Raw genomic sequence first — 18,424 nt, 5'->3', positions numbered from 1 at the left:
GTCACGGGTTTACCGCAACAGAGAGGGGGGTCAGAAGCTTCCCAGCTTGGATGATCTCAGCTGTTCAGTATTGGCCACTCCACTCTCCTATAGATAATAATAATCTGGATTGACAGTGTTAAATCTTGTACTACCTAGTGAGGAGTGGAGCATTCGGTGGTTGGTAGAGGCGTTTGGAGTGTTTATTGGTGATTGTTGCTTGGTGTTTCAGCTGTGTGCAATCCCTTGTCCTCTCCTATTTAGTTTCCCTACCTTTTCTCCAAGGTGTTCCTCTCTGTTGTCTGTGAGTGCATATTTGTATGATGGGTATTTTCATTTATCCCTGTACGTCCTCTCTTGTTAGTCTGTTTTGTGTATATTCATACACTATTCCTCTCCACTTCCCTGGGCGGGGGAGGGGGACAGATATAGGACTAATTCAGGAGTTCAGCAAGGTGCGTGGCTCCAGCGTCTTCACCATCAAAAGTAATCTGGGGAGCAAGGATAGCTAGCGCACCCCTAGTGTTAGGGACAGGGAAGGAGTGCCTGGCCTGGATAATCTGACAACAGATTTGTGACAGCGCTATTGTCGAGCTCAGGTCCAGTTCCACTTCCAGTGGTCGGACTCCTACCAATCAGTTATAATTTTCAATGTTGGGAATAACCCATTAACCAGCCATATGTTCCCTTCATGCTAGAAATCAGAAGCGTCCCGGCACCACTTACTACTATAGGATTACCCTTCTAATGGACTCTAATTTGGCAACTGTGCCGTAAAAATCCTGCGGATATGAACACTGTGTGCAGCCAAAAAAACTATTCTCGTCAATTTCCGCCAGACTATGACTAGGAGCCGTGGTGGTAAAAAGGGAAATTACACCATCACTTAAGACATGGTTAAAACTTTAGTTCTCCGCCACTTTGCAGGTCTCAAGGCAATCAGGTGATCACCGCAACAATTGCATTTTGAAAGGACCTGTCTCTGATAGGTTGCCTCGTATTTAGGGGTAAAATAAGGTGGCCAAATATAGAAATAAGATACACACAGGCCATCATCATTTGGCACTAGTCTTACTTAGAGGGGTTCTCCAGGATTCAGATTAAAGTCTGCAGTCACTGCCAAACCCCTTTAAGGCAGAGTAGGGCCCTTTTCTCCCTTTTTGAACCAAATTTTGTAAAATAGTTTGCGCATTTGATCCCTCATTCATGTTTCAGCTTTCACGGGTTGAGTTTTTTTCTGAAGTGAAAAGATAATCTAGGAATCCTCACAAACTTTTACTACGACTGATAAGACTAGTTAGTTATGTTTATTTTACGATCTATCTTTAAAGCCGACGTCGGCCGCGTGCCGTAAAGCTGCTCGATATACCAAGTTCTGGAAACGGAAGAAGGAGAAATTTGAAACCGCTGGAAAAAAAAACCCAAAACACAGATTTGCAGTGGAATCCACAGCAGAGACTGACGATAAGATGTGTGCTGTGGATTTGCTCCATTCATTGACGCTGATCCGCGTGTGGTCAATCGCTGCATTCTCCATCTGGAAACTGCTTCAATAAGTCACTTGCCTTTCTAATCCCAAAAATCTGCAGCTGTTTGAAGGAAAATGTGGATTTACCATTGACAGCAATGGGAAGCGGTGTGTGAGCCTTAGCAAGTCTTTGCTGTAAAATACACAGAGTCTAGAAGCTTAAAGGGGTTTACTGCTTTCAGAAAATCCCTGTCCCCTGGCTGCAGTCTTTGTCACCTCTGAGCTAGTGAGTGGAGACTAGCTGCTATGATGTCTCCTATTCCGAGCACACACAGACATCGGGGACTCCTGCTCTCCTGTCTGTATGTAGCGCATGTACAGCTGCATGGAGCGAATTATACCATGGTACTGAGCAGTGTAGCTTTGAATCCAGCTCTGGGGTGAGATAAACACTTAGTTGAAAGCAAGTGTCTATCTCCTACTCTGCTCTCCCCTTCTTCTCTTTCCATTTATAGGCAGTGCTAATGTGATCCCTCAGTTTGCCCGCAGTAATTCTAGCTTTAACCATATGAATATTAGCAGTTTTTCATAGGGAATGATGAATTCAGGAGGGGAATGGGACGAAGAGTGGCCCCAAGTGGAGACAGGATCAGTCAACTCATGGGCTAGTTGACAGATGCAAAGTTTGCGCATGGAGATAACAATTTCTATTGTGACTTCGTTGTGTGGATGGCATGGTGAGATCTTCATTGTCAGCCTTTTTCTTGACATGGCTTCAGTTTGTTTCATTTTTCTCTATCTTCATCTTTTAGTCGTCTCTGAGCTAGTGAGTGGAGACTAGCTGCTCTGTTGTCTCCTATTCAGAGCATGCACAGACATTTCGGACTCCTGTTCTCCTTTCTGTGTGCAGCACATGTTCAGAAGCAGCATGGAGTGAATTATACAGCGGTACTGAGCAGTGTAGCTACGAATCCAGCTCTGGGATGAGATAAACACTTACTAAAGCAAGTGCTTTTCTGTCTCTTACTCTGCTCTTACCTTTTCTGGACATTAATGGGTAGTTGTAATCTGGTCCCTCAGTGTGTCGGCAGTACTTCTAGTTTTGAGCAATCTCGAGGGGAATGGGAAAAGTGGCTCATAAGTGGAGAAAGAAGCAATGAACTTATGGGCTAGTTGACGGATGCAAAGTTAGTGCATGGGGATCACAAATTCAGATGTGTGGATGGCATGCAGACTCCATCACTTCCAGCCTTTTTCTTGATGTCCCCATAGAGCAGCTTCTCGGGCAGCGAATAATAACGAACAGGAAGCGCCTAAATCCAGATATGTGGGGTTATACATAGAAGCTGGGAGCTGCTTTACCTTTCCCCCACTTGGCTGGGAAGCTGCTGCTGTCTTTTGTGACCTATGTGAATGTTTTACTCCACTCATCAGTTTTGCTCTATTATAGGACTCGCCGATCTGTAGGCAACAGCGAGCGTGCGCCGCCAAATCCACAGCTCTCCGTTCAGGATGAGCGGCGCTCTGTGTAGGCGCGAGACACAGATATGGGACTTGTATCTATCAGACATATGCCATAAGTGTCCGAGATGACAATATCCCTTTAAGGAAAAATGTACTTATTAACATTTTGGACCTCTGATCCTTGAAGAGAGCAGTTAGGGCACCACATTTTTTGAGGGATGTTAGAGGGAATCTGTCAGAAGGATTTTGCTATAGTAGCATGATGTAGGGACAGAGACCCTGATTCTAGCAACTTGTCACTTACTGGGTGCAGCAGTTGTGATAGAATCACAGTTTTCTCTGCTGCAGATCTATCAGAGCTCAAATGCAGAGCTGTGTATAACCCCATCCACACCTCTGGCTGCTTTCTGTATACACTGTGCATAGGCAGAAAGTTGCCAATCAGAGGTGAGGGCGACGTTTGGCCAGGAGGCACAAGACACCTAGTCCTGTAGTGATAATCTCCTGCTGATAAACGCTGATTGTATTGAAACAGCAAGTGACACATTGCTGGAATCCGTGTCTCTGTACCTATATCAAGCTGCTCTCAGATAACATAGCAAAAACCTGCTGACTGTTTTCCTTTAAAAGATATTTCTAGTAGGGATCTGACTCCCGGGACCTCAGAGATCCGGTGAGCACAATGGTTGACCCCCTTATTTCTGCTCGTCAGTGGATGTTTTGGGGGTTGGAACTCCACCAATTATACATTTGATAGGTGATGCCTATTAGATTGATGTAAATTTGTGATGTGTAATCCCACCTTTTGAACATCATTTTACATGTAGAATCATTCTACATAACGAGTCACTTTTCTTGAACGGATCCTAAATGATCCCCTTTTGTTACATTTCAGAGCTTCATTCATAATTCTGCAACCTTCAGAGCTGAAATCTCCCTGCATTCCTGATAATTTGTATAGTGGGACAATTTAGGTACTGGTGCCTATATCAGTCACCCAATATAGAAATTTGTATCTGTCTACCGCTTATGGGAGCTCAGCTGCTGCGTTCATGGCACGTCTCCTGACAAGCTTGTTGATGGTTTCCAGCCATGGCCTGCAGAATGTAATGTATATATTGGCAGATATCTGGGGAAAGAAGAGGTGTTTGTGGTGGATTTTGAAGTCCCCAATCCTTTGGTTTGTACTTGAGATAAGCAGCCACCAGCGGATTGACAACGCTTATTCCCCTCGCCATGCTTGTGTATGGTGGAGAGGGAGAAATCTGACTGCCAGTTTATCTGAAGTGAGACCTAACCAAGAAAGGACTTGATAGAAGAGGAGCAGTATGTACCATCATCAGCCCTTTAACCCTCTCATGGATTTGGAGTGCTCACTTACACTCAAGTGAGGCCCGGGTGAGGTGCTTCAGTTTGCTCTCAGCAGCAGCGCTCCGATAAGCGATGGTATTTTGCAGCCCTTAATCTCTCCAGAGCATTTCTTGCTCCAAAGGAAAGGTTACTATAGGACATTGCTCTCACCACTTTTCTGCTTTGGTTACTAAGAGGCTAAACAACAAAAAAAAAGGCCTGATATCTTCAGCGGACTTAACCCCTCCACTGCCAGAGCGCCTTCATTCACTATAGAAAAAGTTCTCACGTTCAAAACTGAAAGCAGATCCAATAAGTACAGCGAGGCACTTGACATTGGATTTAAAGGGAAACTCTGCTTTTTTTTTTTTTTCTCAAGACATTAAGAAAAAAAAAATCTTAAAGGGCATCTGTCAAAACTTCTGACGACGTTAAATACATGTATTGTCATCAAATAAGAAACCTGGAGCAGCTTTTCTTTCATTCCTGCATTGTGCCGTTCCTCTGTTATTCATGCTCGAAATTTGTGAATAAAGGTGTTACTGTTCCTCTTGTCAAGAAAAAGGGGTGTGTTCCGGCAGTCTGATGATATCCACAGCACTGATTGGACAATGTCGAACTGTTCATAGAGACACGCCCCCCCCCCTCCCAGCTGGTGACATTCAATTGTCAATTTATTCATATATTTCCAGGAGGAGTAACAGAGGAACGGCACAATGTGGAGTGATGGGAAAAGATGAGAAATTGCTAATACAGAGATGTGAGAGAGTGAAGAGATGCTCATTATTATCTTTTTTAAAAACCTGGAGTAACTTGTAACCTGTTAGCAGGGCGTCATGGAAGCCTGAGGTGATGGGTCACATGACTGACTGACTACACAGTATGAACCGTTGTCTGTTTCCAAGGGCAACCAATAGAATTTTGAATTCTGTAAGAATTAGGATCCGGAACCCAGTCGTGTACAATGGGGGAATATAGCAAATTGCCCTTTGTCTGTCCTTGTGGGTCTGAGGTTAGTGGCGGGGGTAATGTCAGACACTTGAGGAAGAAATATCCAGGCCATTGGTCACACTGCGCTGTCACATCACATGAATCCTCTGGAGCTCGCGGAGTCCTTCACTCCTGTTACACTGAGCAGCTCTGACGTGTGGCCTTTTTAGTGTTTTTAGCTTTTCTTTCTTTTTTTTTTATTATTTTAGCCGCCCGTAATGGTAATTTGTTTAAAAAGAAAAATTTTGTTTTTATTTTTTATTGTCTGAAACCATCATTCCTATTTTTTCTTTTTCTTTTGTTGTTCAGAAAATCTTTTTAGTAGTCTTCTTTCTCGTATCTATTTGGCCGCCTCTGCTTCTCACAGAAACTCGCAACTTAGCACAGAAAGCCACATGAAAATCTGGCAGGACGTGCACTGGGGGCGTGGCAATCCAATTGCACCGCGTCTTCCTAGTGCATGGACACGCCCCCAGTGCACTTCTTGACTGATTTGCATATGGATTCTCCACTTGATTTCACATGACTTACATATCGGATCTGTACAAAAAAGTATGATTTTTATTGGGGGACAAACGCCTAAGCTGCCCTCCCGCTACTTCCATAAAACGTGCTGATGGGTTCCCTTAAAGGGATTGTCTAATATTGGAATTTTTTTCTTTTTTTTTCTGGAAGAGGCGCTGGGTCTGGTGTTGCATTTCAGAGTAATAATTGTTATCCTACTAATTTCACGTCGCACAGCCCTGTCCGATCATTAAAGCTCCCGCTTTCCATGTCATCTCCATTCACAGGTGGAGTTGTCCCTATTGCAGCAATGCTACAAGGACTTGTCCTCGCAGATAAACCTCATCCTGCTAGAGAGGCTGTGGTATGTGATGCTGGAACAGTTCCTGATGAAGTACGTGTGGAGCGCCTCCGGCCTCGTCATGGTGGCCGTTCCCATCATCACTGCCACTGGATATTCGGAGAGCGGTAAGGACCATCCACATCTCCTCCACCAGATTGGACTTTTACACTATGTGCAATGCTACGTGGGGTTCTCTTTCATGACCCATTTATACCCTGGACAGAGGGCAGCCTCAAGGATATCTTCTTTCTATCTGGAGGACTCAACATGCCCAGAATGGTGTAATGCTTCATTTTTCCTCTGGGAGTGCTGTGGGGAAATTGCACATTTGCTAATTACACTGCTGTCAGCCATAATTTGCAAAGAGAAGTATTTTGCAACTTTTTTTTTTAAGCTTTAGAAATCTGTTAAAAAAAATTCTTGGGTTTGAGACTACCCCATTTTTTTATGTAAAGGTGTTTTCTCCAATGCTTGGTTCTTGGGGAGAGTTTGGGCCTGTATTAGTTAGTGCACCCCTATAGGCCGTACAAATGGCATCTCTATCTTCATGACGTCACGTACTCAGTGATACAGTATACATAAACAGTACAGACCAAAAGTTTGGACACACCTTCTCATTTAAAGGTTTTTCTGTATTTTCATGACTATGAAAATTGTACATTCACACTGAAGGCATCAAAACTATGAATTAACACATGTGGCATTATATACTTAACAAAAAAGTGTGAAACAACTGAAAATATGTCTTATATTCTAGGTTCTTCAAAGTAGCCACCTTTTGCTTTGATGACTGCTTTGCACACTCTTGGCATTCTCTTGATGAGCTTCAAGAGGTAGTCACCGGAAATGGTCTTCCAACAATCTTGAGGGAGTTCCCAGAGATGCTTAGCACTTGTTGGCCCTTTTGCCTTCACTCTGCGGTCCAGCTCACCCCAAACCATCTCGATTGGGTTCAGGTCTGGTGACTGTGGAGGCCAGGTCATCTGGCGTAGCACCCCATCACTCTCCTTCTTGGTCAAATAGCCCTTACACAGCCTGGAGGTGTTTGGGGTCATTGTCCTGTTGAAAAATAAATGATGGTCCAACTAAACACAAACCGGATGGAATAGCATGCCGCTGCAAGATGCTGTGGTAGCCATGCTGGTTCAGTATGCCTTCAATTTTGAATAAATCCACAACAGTGTCACCAGCAAAGCAAATGTGGACTCATCAGAGCAAAGCACAGATTTCCACTGGTCTAATGTCCATTCCTTGTGTTCTTTAGCCCAAACAAGTCTCTTCTGCTCGTTGCCTGTCCTTAGCAGTGGTTTCCTAGCAGCTATTTTACCATGAAGGCCTGCTGCACAAAGTCTCTTAACAGTTGTTGTAGAGATGTGTCTGCTGCTAGAACTCTGTGTGGCATCGACGTGGTCTCTAATCTGAGCTGCTGTTAACCTGCGATTTCTGAGGCTGGTGACTCGGATAAACTTATCCTCAGAAGCAGAGGTGACTCTTGGTCTTCCTTTCCTGGGGCGGTCCTCATGTGAGCCAGTTTCTTTGTAGCGCTTGATGGTTTTTGCAACTGCACTTGGGGACACTTTCAAAGTTTTCCCAATTTTTCGCACTGACTGACCTTCATTTCTTAAAGTAATGATGGCCACTCGTTTTTCTTTACTTAGCTGCTTTTTTCTTGCCATAATACAAATTCTAACAGTCTATTCAGTAGGACTATCAGCTGTGTATCCACCAGACTTCTGCACAACACAACTGATGGTCCCAACCCCATTTATAAGGCAAGAAATCCCACTTATTAAACCTGACAGGGCACACCTGTGAAGTGAAAACCATTTCCGGTGACTACCTCTTGAAGCTCATCAAGAGAATGCCAAGAGTGTGCAAAGCAGTCATCAAAGCAAAAGGTGGCTACTTTGAAGACCCTAGAATATAAGACATATTTTCAGTTGTTTCACACTTTTTTGTTAAGTATATAATTCCACATGTGTTCATTCATAGTTTTGATGCCTTCAGTGTGAATGTACAATTTTCAAAGTCATGAAAATACAGAAAAATCTTTAAATGAGAAGGTGTGTCCAAACTTTTGGTCTGTACTGTATATTCTTGGCTTCCTTCACCCCCACAGTATGGCGGCTCCTGCTCCATGTAGGGGGAAGGCTGCACAGAGTGTTACTAACTTTCTTCTTCTTTCTTGACCTCAGATTCAGAGGAAGTGAAGAAGGCTGCGATGGCGATGAAAGAAGAGGAACTAGTAAGCGACCGCGCTGAAGCCTTCACCACCGCCAGAAATCTCCTGACCGCAGCGGCTGACGCCATCGAGAGAGTAATGTCCTCCTACAAAGAGGTGAGTCACGCCTCAGTGAGTCGCTCCGGTCCCATTCTAATCCTGTCCATAAATCACTGGAAACAAAATGACTGCTTCCTCCAGAGAAAGCGCCACTCTTCTCCACTAGTTGTGTTTGGTATTGCAACTCAGCTCCATTGACCACAATGGGCCTGAGCAAGTTGCAATACCACTCCCAGGCTGTGTTATGATGTGGCGCTGTTTCTGGAAGCCATGCTTTTTTTTGCCCTGTAATGATAATTTTTCGGGAAAATGTCTTCACTTGTCCAGACCAGTTGTCACGTCTGTCCTTTTTGGCAGCTTATACAACATGCATTGCTCAGCAGGCGGCGTCCATTTACAAATGATATCTTCTTCTGTCACATTTCTAACTCCTAATACTATGGAGGCACAGAGCTTGCAGTACCGTTCATGGCCACTTCACGGTGTATGGAGCAGTGTCCCTTCCGGTGCTCCACATCCCCTTTAATCAACTGATCGGTGATGGGATTCTGACCACCCATGGATATAATACTGAGAACTTATCCTAAAAATAGGTCATCATGGTAAAGTCCTAGGGGGGGGGAGACTTTTGACAGTAAGCAAATAACAAAGTAGACCCCTACTGGGACCTTTAGTGATCTGATGTATGCTGTGGGGGAACCTGGCAGCAAGTGTATAGTTTCACTACAGCACCTCCGCAGGGGAAGTGAAGTATTACACACTGTCCACACACTCTTCACTCTGACCAAGAAATAATAATCCTGAACAGAGGACTCTTCTCCGTTAACCCAGAATTCACCTATATGTATATGAGGTTTTATAACAAAAAAAAGGGGGGGCAACCCCTTTAAATACCTTTTTTTTGGAGATCGTTTCAATGTACATTTCCTGAAGCTGCACTACGTCCGGGTTCTGATTTCTGAGAGACCCATGTGTGAATCCAAATCACTAAGTACATCAGTATCTACCTAGGTCATTGATTTCTGCTGGTGTTGTCGCCCTCCATGAGATAAACATACCCCAATATGTTACTGGCAGGTGACCGAACTGGCCGGGTACACGGCTCGAGTCCATGATATGTTCGAGGTCTTTGAGGATGTACAGAAAGGCGTCTACAAGCGTCCTGGAGAATTGGAAGGAGGCAATCCCAAGGAAAGCGATGTTATACAACACGGCATTCGCATTGAAGGTCCCCTTGAGATAAGAGGTAAGGAAGATGTTCTGCATCCTACTGTACCATTTTGTGTATGACCCTTGTACTGACAATGCAATGAGGTTTCTCATCCACACAAACATACCTGGCAAGAAAAAATCCAGTATTTTTCGGCCTCCAGTAGTCTGGATCACATATTTTAGGGGAAAAAAATTCAATTCATGGATCGCTTAATTGTAGTCAGGCCCCCCATTTGTTTGTGTTCAGTGGTTTGCTCCACCACAATGCAGTAAGTGGAAAAGTCATGGGTTGAAGGCCAAACCACTGCGCACAGATAGGGAGGGGTCCTGACTACGGTAAATGTGATCATAAATCTTAAATATCCATTGCTGCCCCCGTACACGTGCACTCTCTGTTTGGACTCGTCTCCCCAAACCCTGTCCTGCCTGGTAAAAACAGTGATTGTCCAAAGCAAAGCATCAGGGCAGGGCAACGGACAACCTGCCTAGAGCAAACATTTGGGACACATTTTATGGATCTTCATGTTGTTGCTTACACCTGTAGTCCAGCTTAGAAACCAAATATTTTATTAACCTTATTAGGGAAGTCCGAGGCCATGGACCCGGAGGTCCCTGATTTGAGTCCATTCAATTGGCTAAATAACTCTGAGGTCGTAGAGGACCTAAGATGTCCTTGCATTGGGCATCATGCAATGCTACATTTTCCCTGCGGGGGCGCTGCAAAAAGATTGGAATGTTGGGAGATGTTCTAGTAGCCGAGAAGCTGACACATCTGCCTGGAATCCAGCTGTGCGAGAAGCCGAGTGGTAACACACCCACTATGTCATCCAGGTACACCTCGTACAGGGCAGGGACAGGATCCATAATTACTATATACTTAACTCTTCGGCATGAATGAATGAGTAGAAGGCAAATATCACATGGACGACTAAGTGGATTAATACACGTGGGCAATTATGCATTCAGCCTGATTAGTATACAAGTAGCCAAACAATTCCCAAAGCCCTGTTATTGTCTCAAAGCGCCCCCTGCTGGAAGTACACCACCATGACAGTATGACCGACTAACTTTTCAGTAGATGTCGGCCACCACCGATCAGGTACTTGTGTAATATGTCCACTCAGATCTAAGGTAGCCACTTCGGTGGATTTCTTTCTAAAGTATATGGCAAGGTTTACGGACAATGAAGGGTAAGAGATGGAAGCACTCGGCTTTGTCCACAGTTTCAATGATGAAGATCAGGATCAGGGACAAAATAGTTTTGGGCTTTGAAGACACTTACTGGAATTAGATGACTCCTTCACCTTTTGAAAGTGCTTTTTTTTTCTATGACTTATCTTCTTGCAATAGGAATTTGTAAAGGCCGGAGTGGCGTTTTTTAAAATAAATTTCCATCTTTTGCTTGTATGTCATTTTTTAGGTTCAAAATTAAGTGCTGATTTAGTTTCTCAAAATTGAGTTGTCTGAGGGCTTCAGATCCTCTACCTACATGTAACGAGAGTAAAGAGTAGTTAGGATATTTGATTTTGCCTTTGCACTTGAACTAGGACAGTCTTCACTTCTGCAGCTGGAAACCTCAACCTCGCATCCCCAGCGCCTCTTGGACTTACTTAGCCCCATGAGGTCAAGACTTCTTGTGAGGCCTAGTCACGTGATGTCATGACATGTTGCGGGGCCTAGTAAGAACAAGAGACCCCGAAAATGCCAGGCCCAGGTTTTTGGCTGCAGAAGTGAAGACTGCCTTGTGGGGGACAGTGTAGGTCTTTCGGGAACAGCGGCTGTTACAGGGGCTACAGAGTTTGCCTTGTGGCTGCAAACAAGCTGTTACAGAGGGAACATTAAAGAATTAATCCAATCTTCGACATTTGTGGCACATTCACTGGTTATTCTCTAGATGTCTGGTAGATGGGGGATCTCCAAAATAGGCTTGTCTTGGCTCTTTCTATTCACTTCTATGGGAGTCTCGAAAGTGTAAAACTTGAGATGTTAAATACTATATTAATGCCTTTAATTCACCCCCCCCTTCTTTTACAGGACAAGTTGTGGATGTGGAGAACGGCATCATATGTGAGAATATTCCCATTGTCACCCCAACAGGCGACGTGGTTGTTGCCAGTCTCAATATTCGGGTAAGGGTCCAGAAGAATAGACGGTCGCATAGCACACGGCTCCTAATATTACATACGTGGCAGATAAAGTGGATTCCAGTTCTCGCAGATGAAGCGTATTCACTATATGGTGAAAGCTCTGCAGTTTTCTAATATACAAAGTATTAGTTCTTCAAAAGTTTTTCAGATCTCTGCTTGTAGTCACTGAATGGTAACCTGCCTCATTCAGCGATGGGATCAGTATTCCCATGTTATCATATGATCAGGACAGATTTTCCATTCTCCGACTATAATCAGAGATGGGGAATAAAAAGATTCTGTATTGCCAGTCGATTTTGGTAAGACTTCCTTTGGGATCTGGTCATCCACGCCCAATACAATTTTTGCAAAATTCCATGCCACAAAAAGAGAAATAATAGGGTCTAACAGTAGGGTTTTGACCTCAGGGACCCCCACTGTTCCTGAAAATCTAGGGTTAGCAGAGGTGGTCCAGTGTGACTGCTGTGCAGCTGGGTGTCCGGGATGTTGCTGTACAGAAGCTATGGAGGGGCCGCGGATATCATTATCAGGGCTTACAGAGGCGGAGTATACCATCACTATATGAGGTAGGAGTACCCCTGTAACTTGTACACCTAGTACAGCTGAGAGGTAGAGATAAATGGCATTAGGAAAGTAAAGAATTGGACAGGTTAATATCCAGACCCCCTGACAGCAGAGTTTGGGGGGGATCTTCCAGCCCCCAGAGATGTTAGTAAATCCATGATCTGACATCTCTCTGCTCCGACCTCTTCCCTACACGATCTCCATGCAGTAAACACCGGTGACTTTCCTCCTGCCTGATCCCGCTGCTTCAATAACTTTCCCTGATATCTTGATAACCGGATGCTGATCGTGCCCCTCGCTCGGCTCCATCCCGTGTAGTTGGGATCAGAATACGGAGGAGACGTGAATGGAGCAGCACAAAGGTCTGCGATTATCACCTAATAGCAGTGATAGGAAGAAGACAAAGTCAAAAGTCCAAGGAGCCGCTGAGGTGTCAGGTCTCACCATGGTACAAGAGCCGCGACCTTAGTCCCCATCGTCCCGGGATTGTGCAGTCATGTACCGGGGCCATGTCAGGGCGGATCTTTGTGTAGGTACAGTCTGTATTCCCTGGTACAGCACACATCTGTAGGCAGAGCTGGAGGACCATCATGTGTATGGAGACCTCCCAACTGCGGGGAGGGGAGAATCAGGTGCTCCTTTATATCTCAGGGAGAGGAGCGGCCACCAGAGGGGGATATATACAGTACAGACAAAAAGTTTGGACACACCTTCTCATTTAAAGATTTTTCTGTATTTTCATGACTGAAAATTGTACATTCACACTGAAGGCATCAAAACTATGAATTAACACATGTGGAATTATATACTTACCAAAAAAGTGTGAAACAACTGAAAATATGTCTTATATTCTAGGTTCTTCAAAGTAGCCACCTTTCGCTTTGATGACTGCTTTGCACACTCTTGGCATTCTCTTGATGAGCTTCAAGAGGTAGCTTCAAACTTTTGGTCTGTACTGTATATATCCCCCTCTGGTGGCCGCTCCTCTCCCTGAGATATAAAGGAGCACCTGATTCTCCCCTCCACGGAGTTGGGAGGTCTCCATACACATGATGGTCCTCCAGCTCTGCCTACAGATGTGTGCTGTACCAGGGAATACACACTGTAAATATATATTGAAAACCGCACCATTTACTAGTTACTCACTGATGGGTGCCAGGCCTCCAAACAGTCTGTCCAAACTGTTGCATATCAAAAGGCAGCACTCCAAATAATTTTTTAGGAAAAAATGGACTTTATTGAGCCCAAAAAGCAATGTTTCGGTTCACAGAACCTTTATCAAGCAGAGTTCAAATACATAAGGTGCAATATATATAGTTACAAACAGTGATTCCATAATTGCAATTAATTCATACAAAACCATGATTTCACAAGAAAAGTGCAAAAGTGCAGGTCTCAAAATAATGTTCAAATTACATACTTAATAATGTATTTTCTAAATCTATCACTATCTTCAATATCATAATCCATAACTCTCATAAAGTGACAAGTGCTTTGATTGATGATTATTAGTGCCTGGTGTACATTGTAAATCATACACATGAGGGTGCGCCTCATCCTGCATAAACACACTTCCTACTTCCTCCACGCTGTCCTCGGCGTCTCAGAATCCAATCTGCACATGTCTCCCATGAGACCCACATTGTTTTGACACATGACCGGAGCAAACTTAGTCCGCCCATATCGTGACGTCACCGGGCATGCGCTTTACACTTGTGACACTACGGTCGCCATCTTTCTAGATGGCAAATACCACACAGAAGATTATTTTCAAATATGAATAGAATGTGCACTATATTAATATAGTTTATCCTATCCTCTCCTAACCCATAAACTACAGAAACGGCTCCCGGTGCAGACCGCTGCGGTCCCCGCGGCTCCCGGTGCAGACCGCTGCGGTCCCCGCGGCTCCCGGTGCAGACCGCTGCGGTCCCCGCGGCTCCCGGTGCAGACCGCTGCGGTCCCCGCGGCTCCCGGTGCAGACCGCTGCGGTCCCCGCGGCTCCCGGTGCAGACCGCTGCGGTCCCCGCGGCTCCCGGTGCAGACCGCTGCGGTCCCCGCGGCTCCCGGTGCAGACCGCTGCGGTCCCCGCGGCTCCCGGTGCAGACCGCTGCGGTCCCCGCGGCTCCCGGTGCAGACCGCTGCGGTCCCCGCGGCTCCCGGTGCAGACCGCTGCGGTCCCCGCGGCTCCCTATATCCCATTTAGAGAATGTACCATTTATGACGACCCTTTGTTTCCTATCATTTAGCCAATTCCTTACCCATCTGCATATAGTTCCCACGAGTCTTTGCTTCTGTAGCTTCAGTATAAGGCTGATATTTGGTACAGGATCAAAGTCCAGATAAATCACATCAGCCGCATTACTAACATCCAGATCTGCACTCACCTCCTCATAGAAAGGGCATTGATTCTTGAACCCTCTGCATATTCCGACCTTGCAGACTCCTCATGATCAACCTATCTGTGAGCCCAAACTCGTCAACCCCTTTTAAGATGTTCAGATACATTTTGGGACATCTATTTATTTTTGGGGGTCCTAAAAAGCCTTTTTACAATTGGGTTTAATTAAAAATGATGGGAGCATTTGGCTTCTACAATTTATAGCTGGCTACAGAATGAGGCGACAGTGAATCTGTCAGTGAGCTCCTCTGACACCGGGATGTGTAACTCTTATCTCTCTTCTTCTCAGTTGTCTTCTACGCTGATTTATGGTCTCCTCCCCTCATTATGTCACAATTCCTTCTGTAGGTAGAAGAGGGGATGCACCTTCTGATCACTGGACCCAATGGCTGCGGGAAAAGCTCTTTGTTTCGCATTTTGGGAGGACTGTGGCCTGCATATAGCGGCGTGCTGTACAAACCTCCTCCGCAGCATATGTTTTACATACCACAGAGGTAAGGTAGTCATTCATCTGCAGATTGTACCGCGCCATGCACGGCCATACTTGCTCGACTGTCTCCTTCAGTCCCGTAGACATTGAAAGTATCTGGACTTTTTTATCCAATATGCAAATGAAGTAGCAAGTGTCCAGTGGGCGGTCCCTTGGGTTTTCCTAGGTATACCCTGCCCTGTTCTGGCCTCTTGTCTTAATTGACTGCCCAGCCTTTGTCAGTGTCAAGTGCTGAACTTTGGGGCAGTCAATGAAGACCAAGGGGGCGGTGTGGGGGCAGGGATTACTATAGAGGGCAGGAGGGCTCGCTGGGCTCAGGACCCCCCACTGGGGAATTGGCCATTTTTATCATATGGGGTATAAATATGATTTCTTGCCACAAATGGATGCCTGTACTCCTGTCTAAGTACCTTAGCTGCCGCTGCCCTTACTGATGTAGGGTTTACCAGTATGTGCATTGTTGGGTGCAGGTGTATAGGACGGGCTCAGGTGCTGCGCCTGCTCTGTGCTAGGTGGATGCCGGCTGTGTTATACAGGTGGCACCCGCTTCTAACAGCTGCTGTTTTACCATTTAGATGCCGCTGGTAATCTGTGACAGTGGCATTTAAATGGTTCCTGAGTCAGCCATTGCCGCCATCTTTGTACTCCCAAAGTTAATAAATGGCATAAGAAATTATCAAAACGTCGCACGTAGCCCTAAATGGTGACAATAAAAAACTACAGCTCGCCATCCAAAAAACAAGTCCTTACCCAAGTTTTTTTTTTTGTTGTGGTTTTTTTTTTTTGCAAACTTTAAAGAAATTTTATTTTAAACACTATAACAGTGGGAAAAAAATTATACGAGTTTGGTATCTCCGTACTTGTACTGTGTTTCCAGGTCATTCTTACAGCACGATAAAACTAAACCCAAAAAGCAATGGCGGTAATGCCTTTTTCTTTTCTTCACTTATTCATTACACTTGGAATTTGTCATGTTTTTCAGTATATTGTATGGTAAATGGTGTCAGTCAAAAATGCAACTTGTCGCCCCCCCCCCCCCCCCCCCCCCCAAAAGAAAAGAAACAAGCTCTCATACAGCAATGTGGAAGGAAACATAAAAAAGTTACAACTCTTTGAAGAAGAGAGGGAAAAAACAGACTCCATTTAAATGCCTAACATAATTCCGCTTGTGGCCAGCAGATGGCGCTGTTGTACAGTGATTTGCGTAATATTGTGTTTAGTCTGATTTAAAGGGGCGCTCTACATTCTGAATTATATGTAAATAAGGAACAATAAATGCAAACCCTTCATGTATTGTTTATTGTGAACCAGGGAGAATACAAATCAGTGACTGATTAATATTAGAGGGACTTAGCATTCTGCGGCGGCAGCTTCGCTTCCCGTGTAAACGCATTCTGTGATTTGTGCTCACACTTAGGTCAAGCTATTTTTATTTTTTTGCATCCAGGCCTTACATGTCCGTCGGATCCCTCCGAGATCAGGTTATTTACCCTGACACGGCCACCGACATGAGAACGAAAGGCTTCAATGACAAGAACCTGGAGGTCATCCTGCACATTGTGAATCTGAACTATTTGGTGCAGCGAGAGGGAGGTGAGCGCGCCGGCTTTCTAAACTGCCCATTCTAATACTAGCATTCTTCCTTCCTTCTAGAACTTTTGTCATATCCACCAGTCACCTGCATTATGTGAAGAAAAAAACTGCAGAACTGTCAACAGCCACCAGGTGGTGCAATAAGAACATAACTTTTTCATCCTTGTAGAGTTATAGCATTAATAAGCAGGAATAGAATTTTATTCCCGGTTAAAGGGGAACTCCGCAGTTCTCTAGTGCTGTCTATTCATATTCCTTTTATATTGAGGGTTCAATCCTGTTATTATTGATACATTGAGGATTAGCTATGATTCCAGCACATTAAATATGCTGGAAGCATACGTACGATGGGAGGAAGCATACGTATGATGGGAAGCATACGTACCCCGGGGGGTTTCGGTATGAGCGGCACATTTGCAGCATGTGTCACTGACTTAAAGAAGAGTGCCTTTTTGTCTGTCTTTTGACACCCAGTTATGACGCCATCCGGTGCACCCTGCCCGTCTTCTGCATGCAGGCATCAACAACAATCTGTTTATTCCATCACATAATCAGTTTTCTTAACGCCATCGTTGTCCGGGTGCCAAGGTGTTTCTGCTCTGACAAGTAGAAGAAAGACAAGTGTGTGAGGCCGCGCGGGGATGATTCAGTGCGACGTGACGAGATCCAGGGGTGTATGGAGCTGCTGGATCACGCAGGACGCCCCCTCGTCTAGGGAGCCGGTGTCTGTAGTAAATAATGGCGATCACATTAGGGCAGGTCTCCTCTGTCTCATTACTTATGGTGAGTGATAGAGGCAAAACGGCAACCACAGGGGCATCATCCGTGACCTTACTCGTCTACGGCGCTCATTGCCATGGCCTGATAACCGGACTCTCTTGAGCCTGCTCCACACACCACTATCCCCTCCATAACGGATTAAGGAGTTAAAGGTCAATTCTACATATAATTATTCTTTTCATTCGGTGTCCGCCAATAAAATGTACCCATAAAATGAGTTGCTGCTGATGTATTTTTTATAAGGGCCCACTAGGGGGAGCTCACTGCAGAATAGATGCAGCTCCCATTGAACTCAATGATGTGCGTGTCTCCTAAGCTCCCTCTAGTGGCTAAAAGTAGTGTTTGCATCAAGTACAAATCAGTGCTCGGGCAGCATAAACAGCTGACTGCTCAGAATCAGAGTAGGGCTTCAGAGAACAGAGAGGTTACTTTATCTTGTTTTCTGTGTCGCTAAATGCAATGTAATGTTCTCTGTTATCAGCCACTGTGCTGGGTAGCATCCATTAGCATTACTCTGAAGATGTATAGGAGAATCCCTGCTCCCATAGATAACAACATATATATAAGGCAGCGAATCTCTATGTCTACATGACTTCTGTCTTGTGTCTCCGTACAGGCTGGGACTCTGTGAGCGACTGGAAAGACGTCCTCTCCGGGGGAGAGAAGCAACGTGTGGGAATGGCGCGGATGTTTTACCACAAGTGAGGAATATAGAAAATATAGTGGAAGTAAATTGCTTTACTTTCCAGACCGGACCCTCCCTGTATACCGACCCCAGACCTGTTCCCTTCTGTATACAGAGCACCCACACCATTACAGATTCCAAATCAGCCCCCTGTGTACAGACCTCATACCATT

At 45.0% G+C, this 18,424-nt stretch overlaps 1 protein-coding gene across 1 annotated transcript in view; it reads left to right on the top strand.

The window, feature by feature from the left end:
• The window catches only part of ABCD1 (ATP binding cassette subfamily D member 1), a 46,978-nt gene that overhangs the window by 11,315 nt on the left and 17,239 nt on the right, over positions 1-18,424 (top strand). Inside the window, exons 2-8 of the mRNA XM_073639924.1 lie at positions 6,043-6,223; positions 8,294-8,436; positions 9,457-9,625; positions 11,626-11,720; positions 15,052-15,197; positions 16,641-16,786; positions 18,183-18,267. Coding sequence (XP_073496025.1) covers positions 6,043-6,223; positions 8,294-8,436; positions 9,457-9,625; positions 11,626-11,720; positions 15,052-15,197; positions 16,641-16,786; positions 18,183-18,267 — 965 coding nt within the window. The remainder of the gene's footprint in view (positions 1-6,042; positions 6,224-8,293; positions 8,437-9,456; positions 9,626-11,625; positions 11,721-15,051; positions 15,198-16,640; positions 16,787-18,182; positions 18,268-18,424) is intronic.

The sequence above is a fragment of the Phyllobates terribilis genome, unplaced genomic scaffold (assembly GCF_046119375.1).
Source record: "Phyllobates terribilis strain yellow unplaced genomic scaffold, ASM4611937v1 Scaffold_7__3_contigs__length_470593459, whole genome shotgun sequence".
Taxonomy (NCBI): Eukaryota; Metazoa; Chordata; class Amphibia; order Anura; family Dendrobatidae; genus Phyllobates; species Phyllobates terribilis.
Note: the sequence above shows the minus strand (reverse complement) of the source record. Positions and strands in the feature narration are given on the sequence as shown.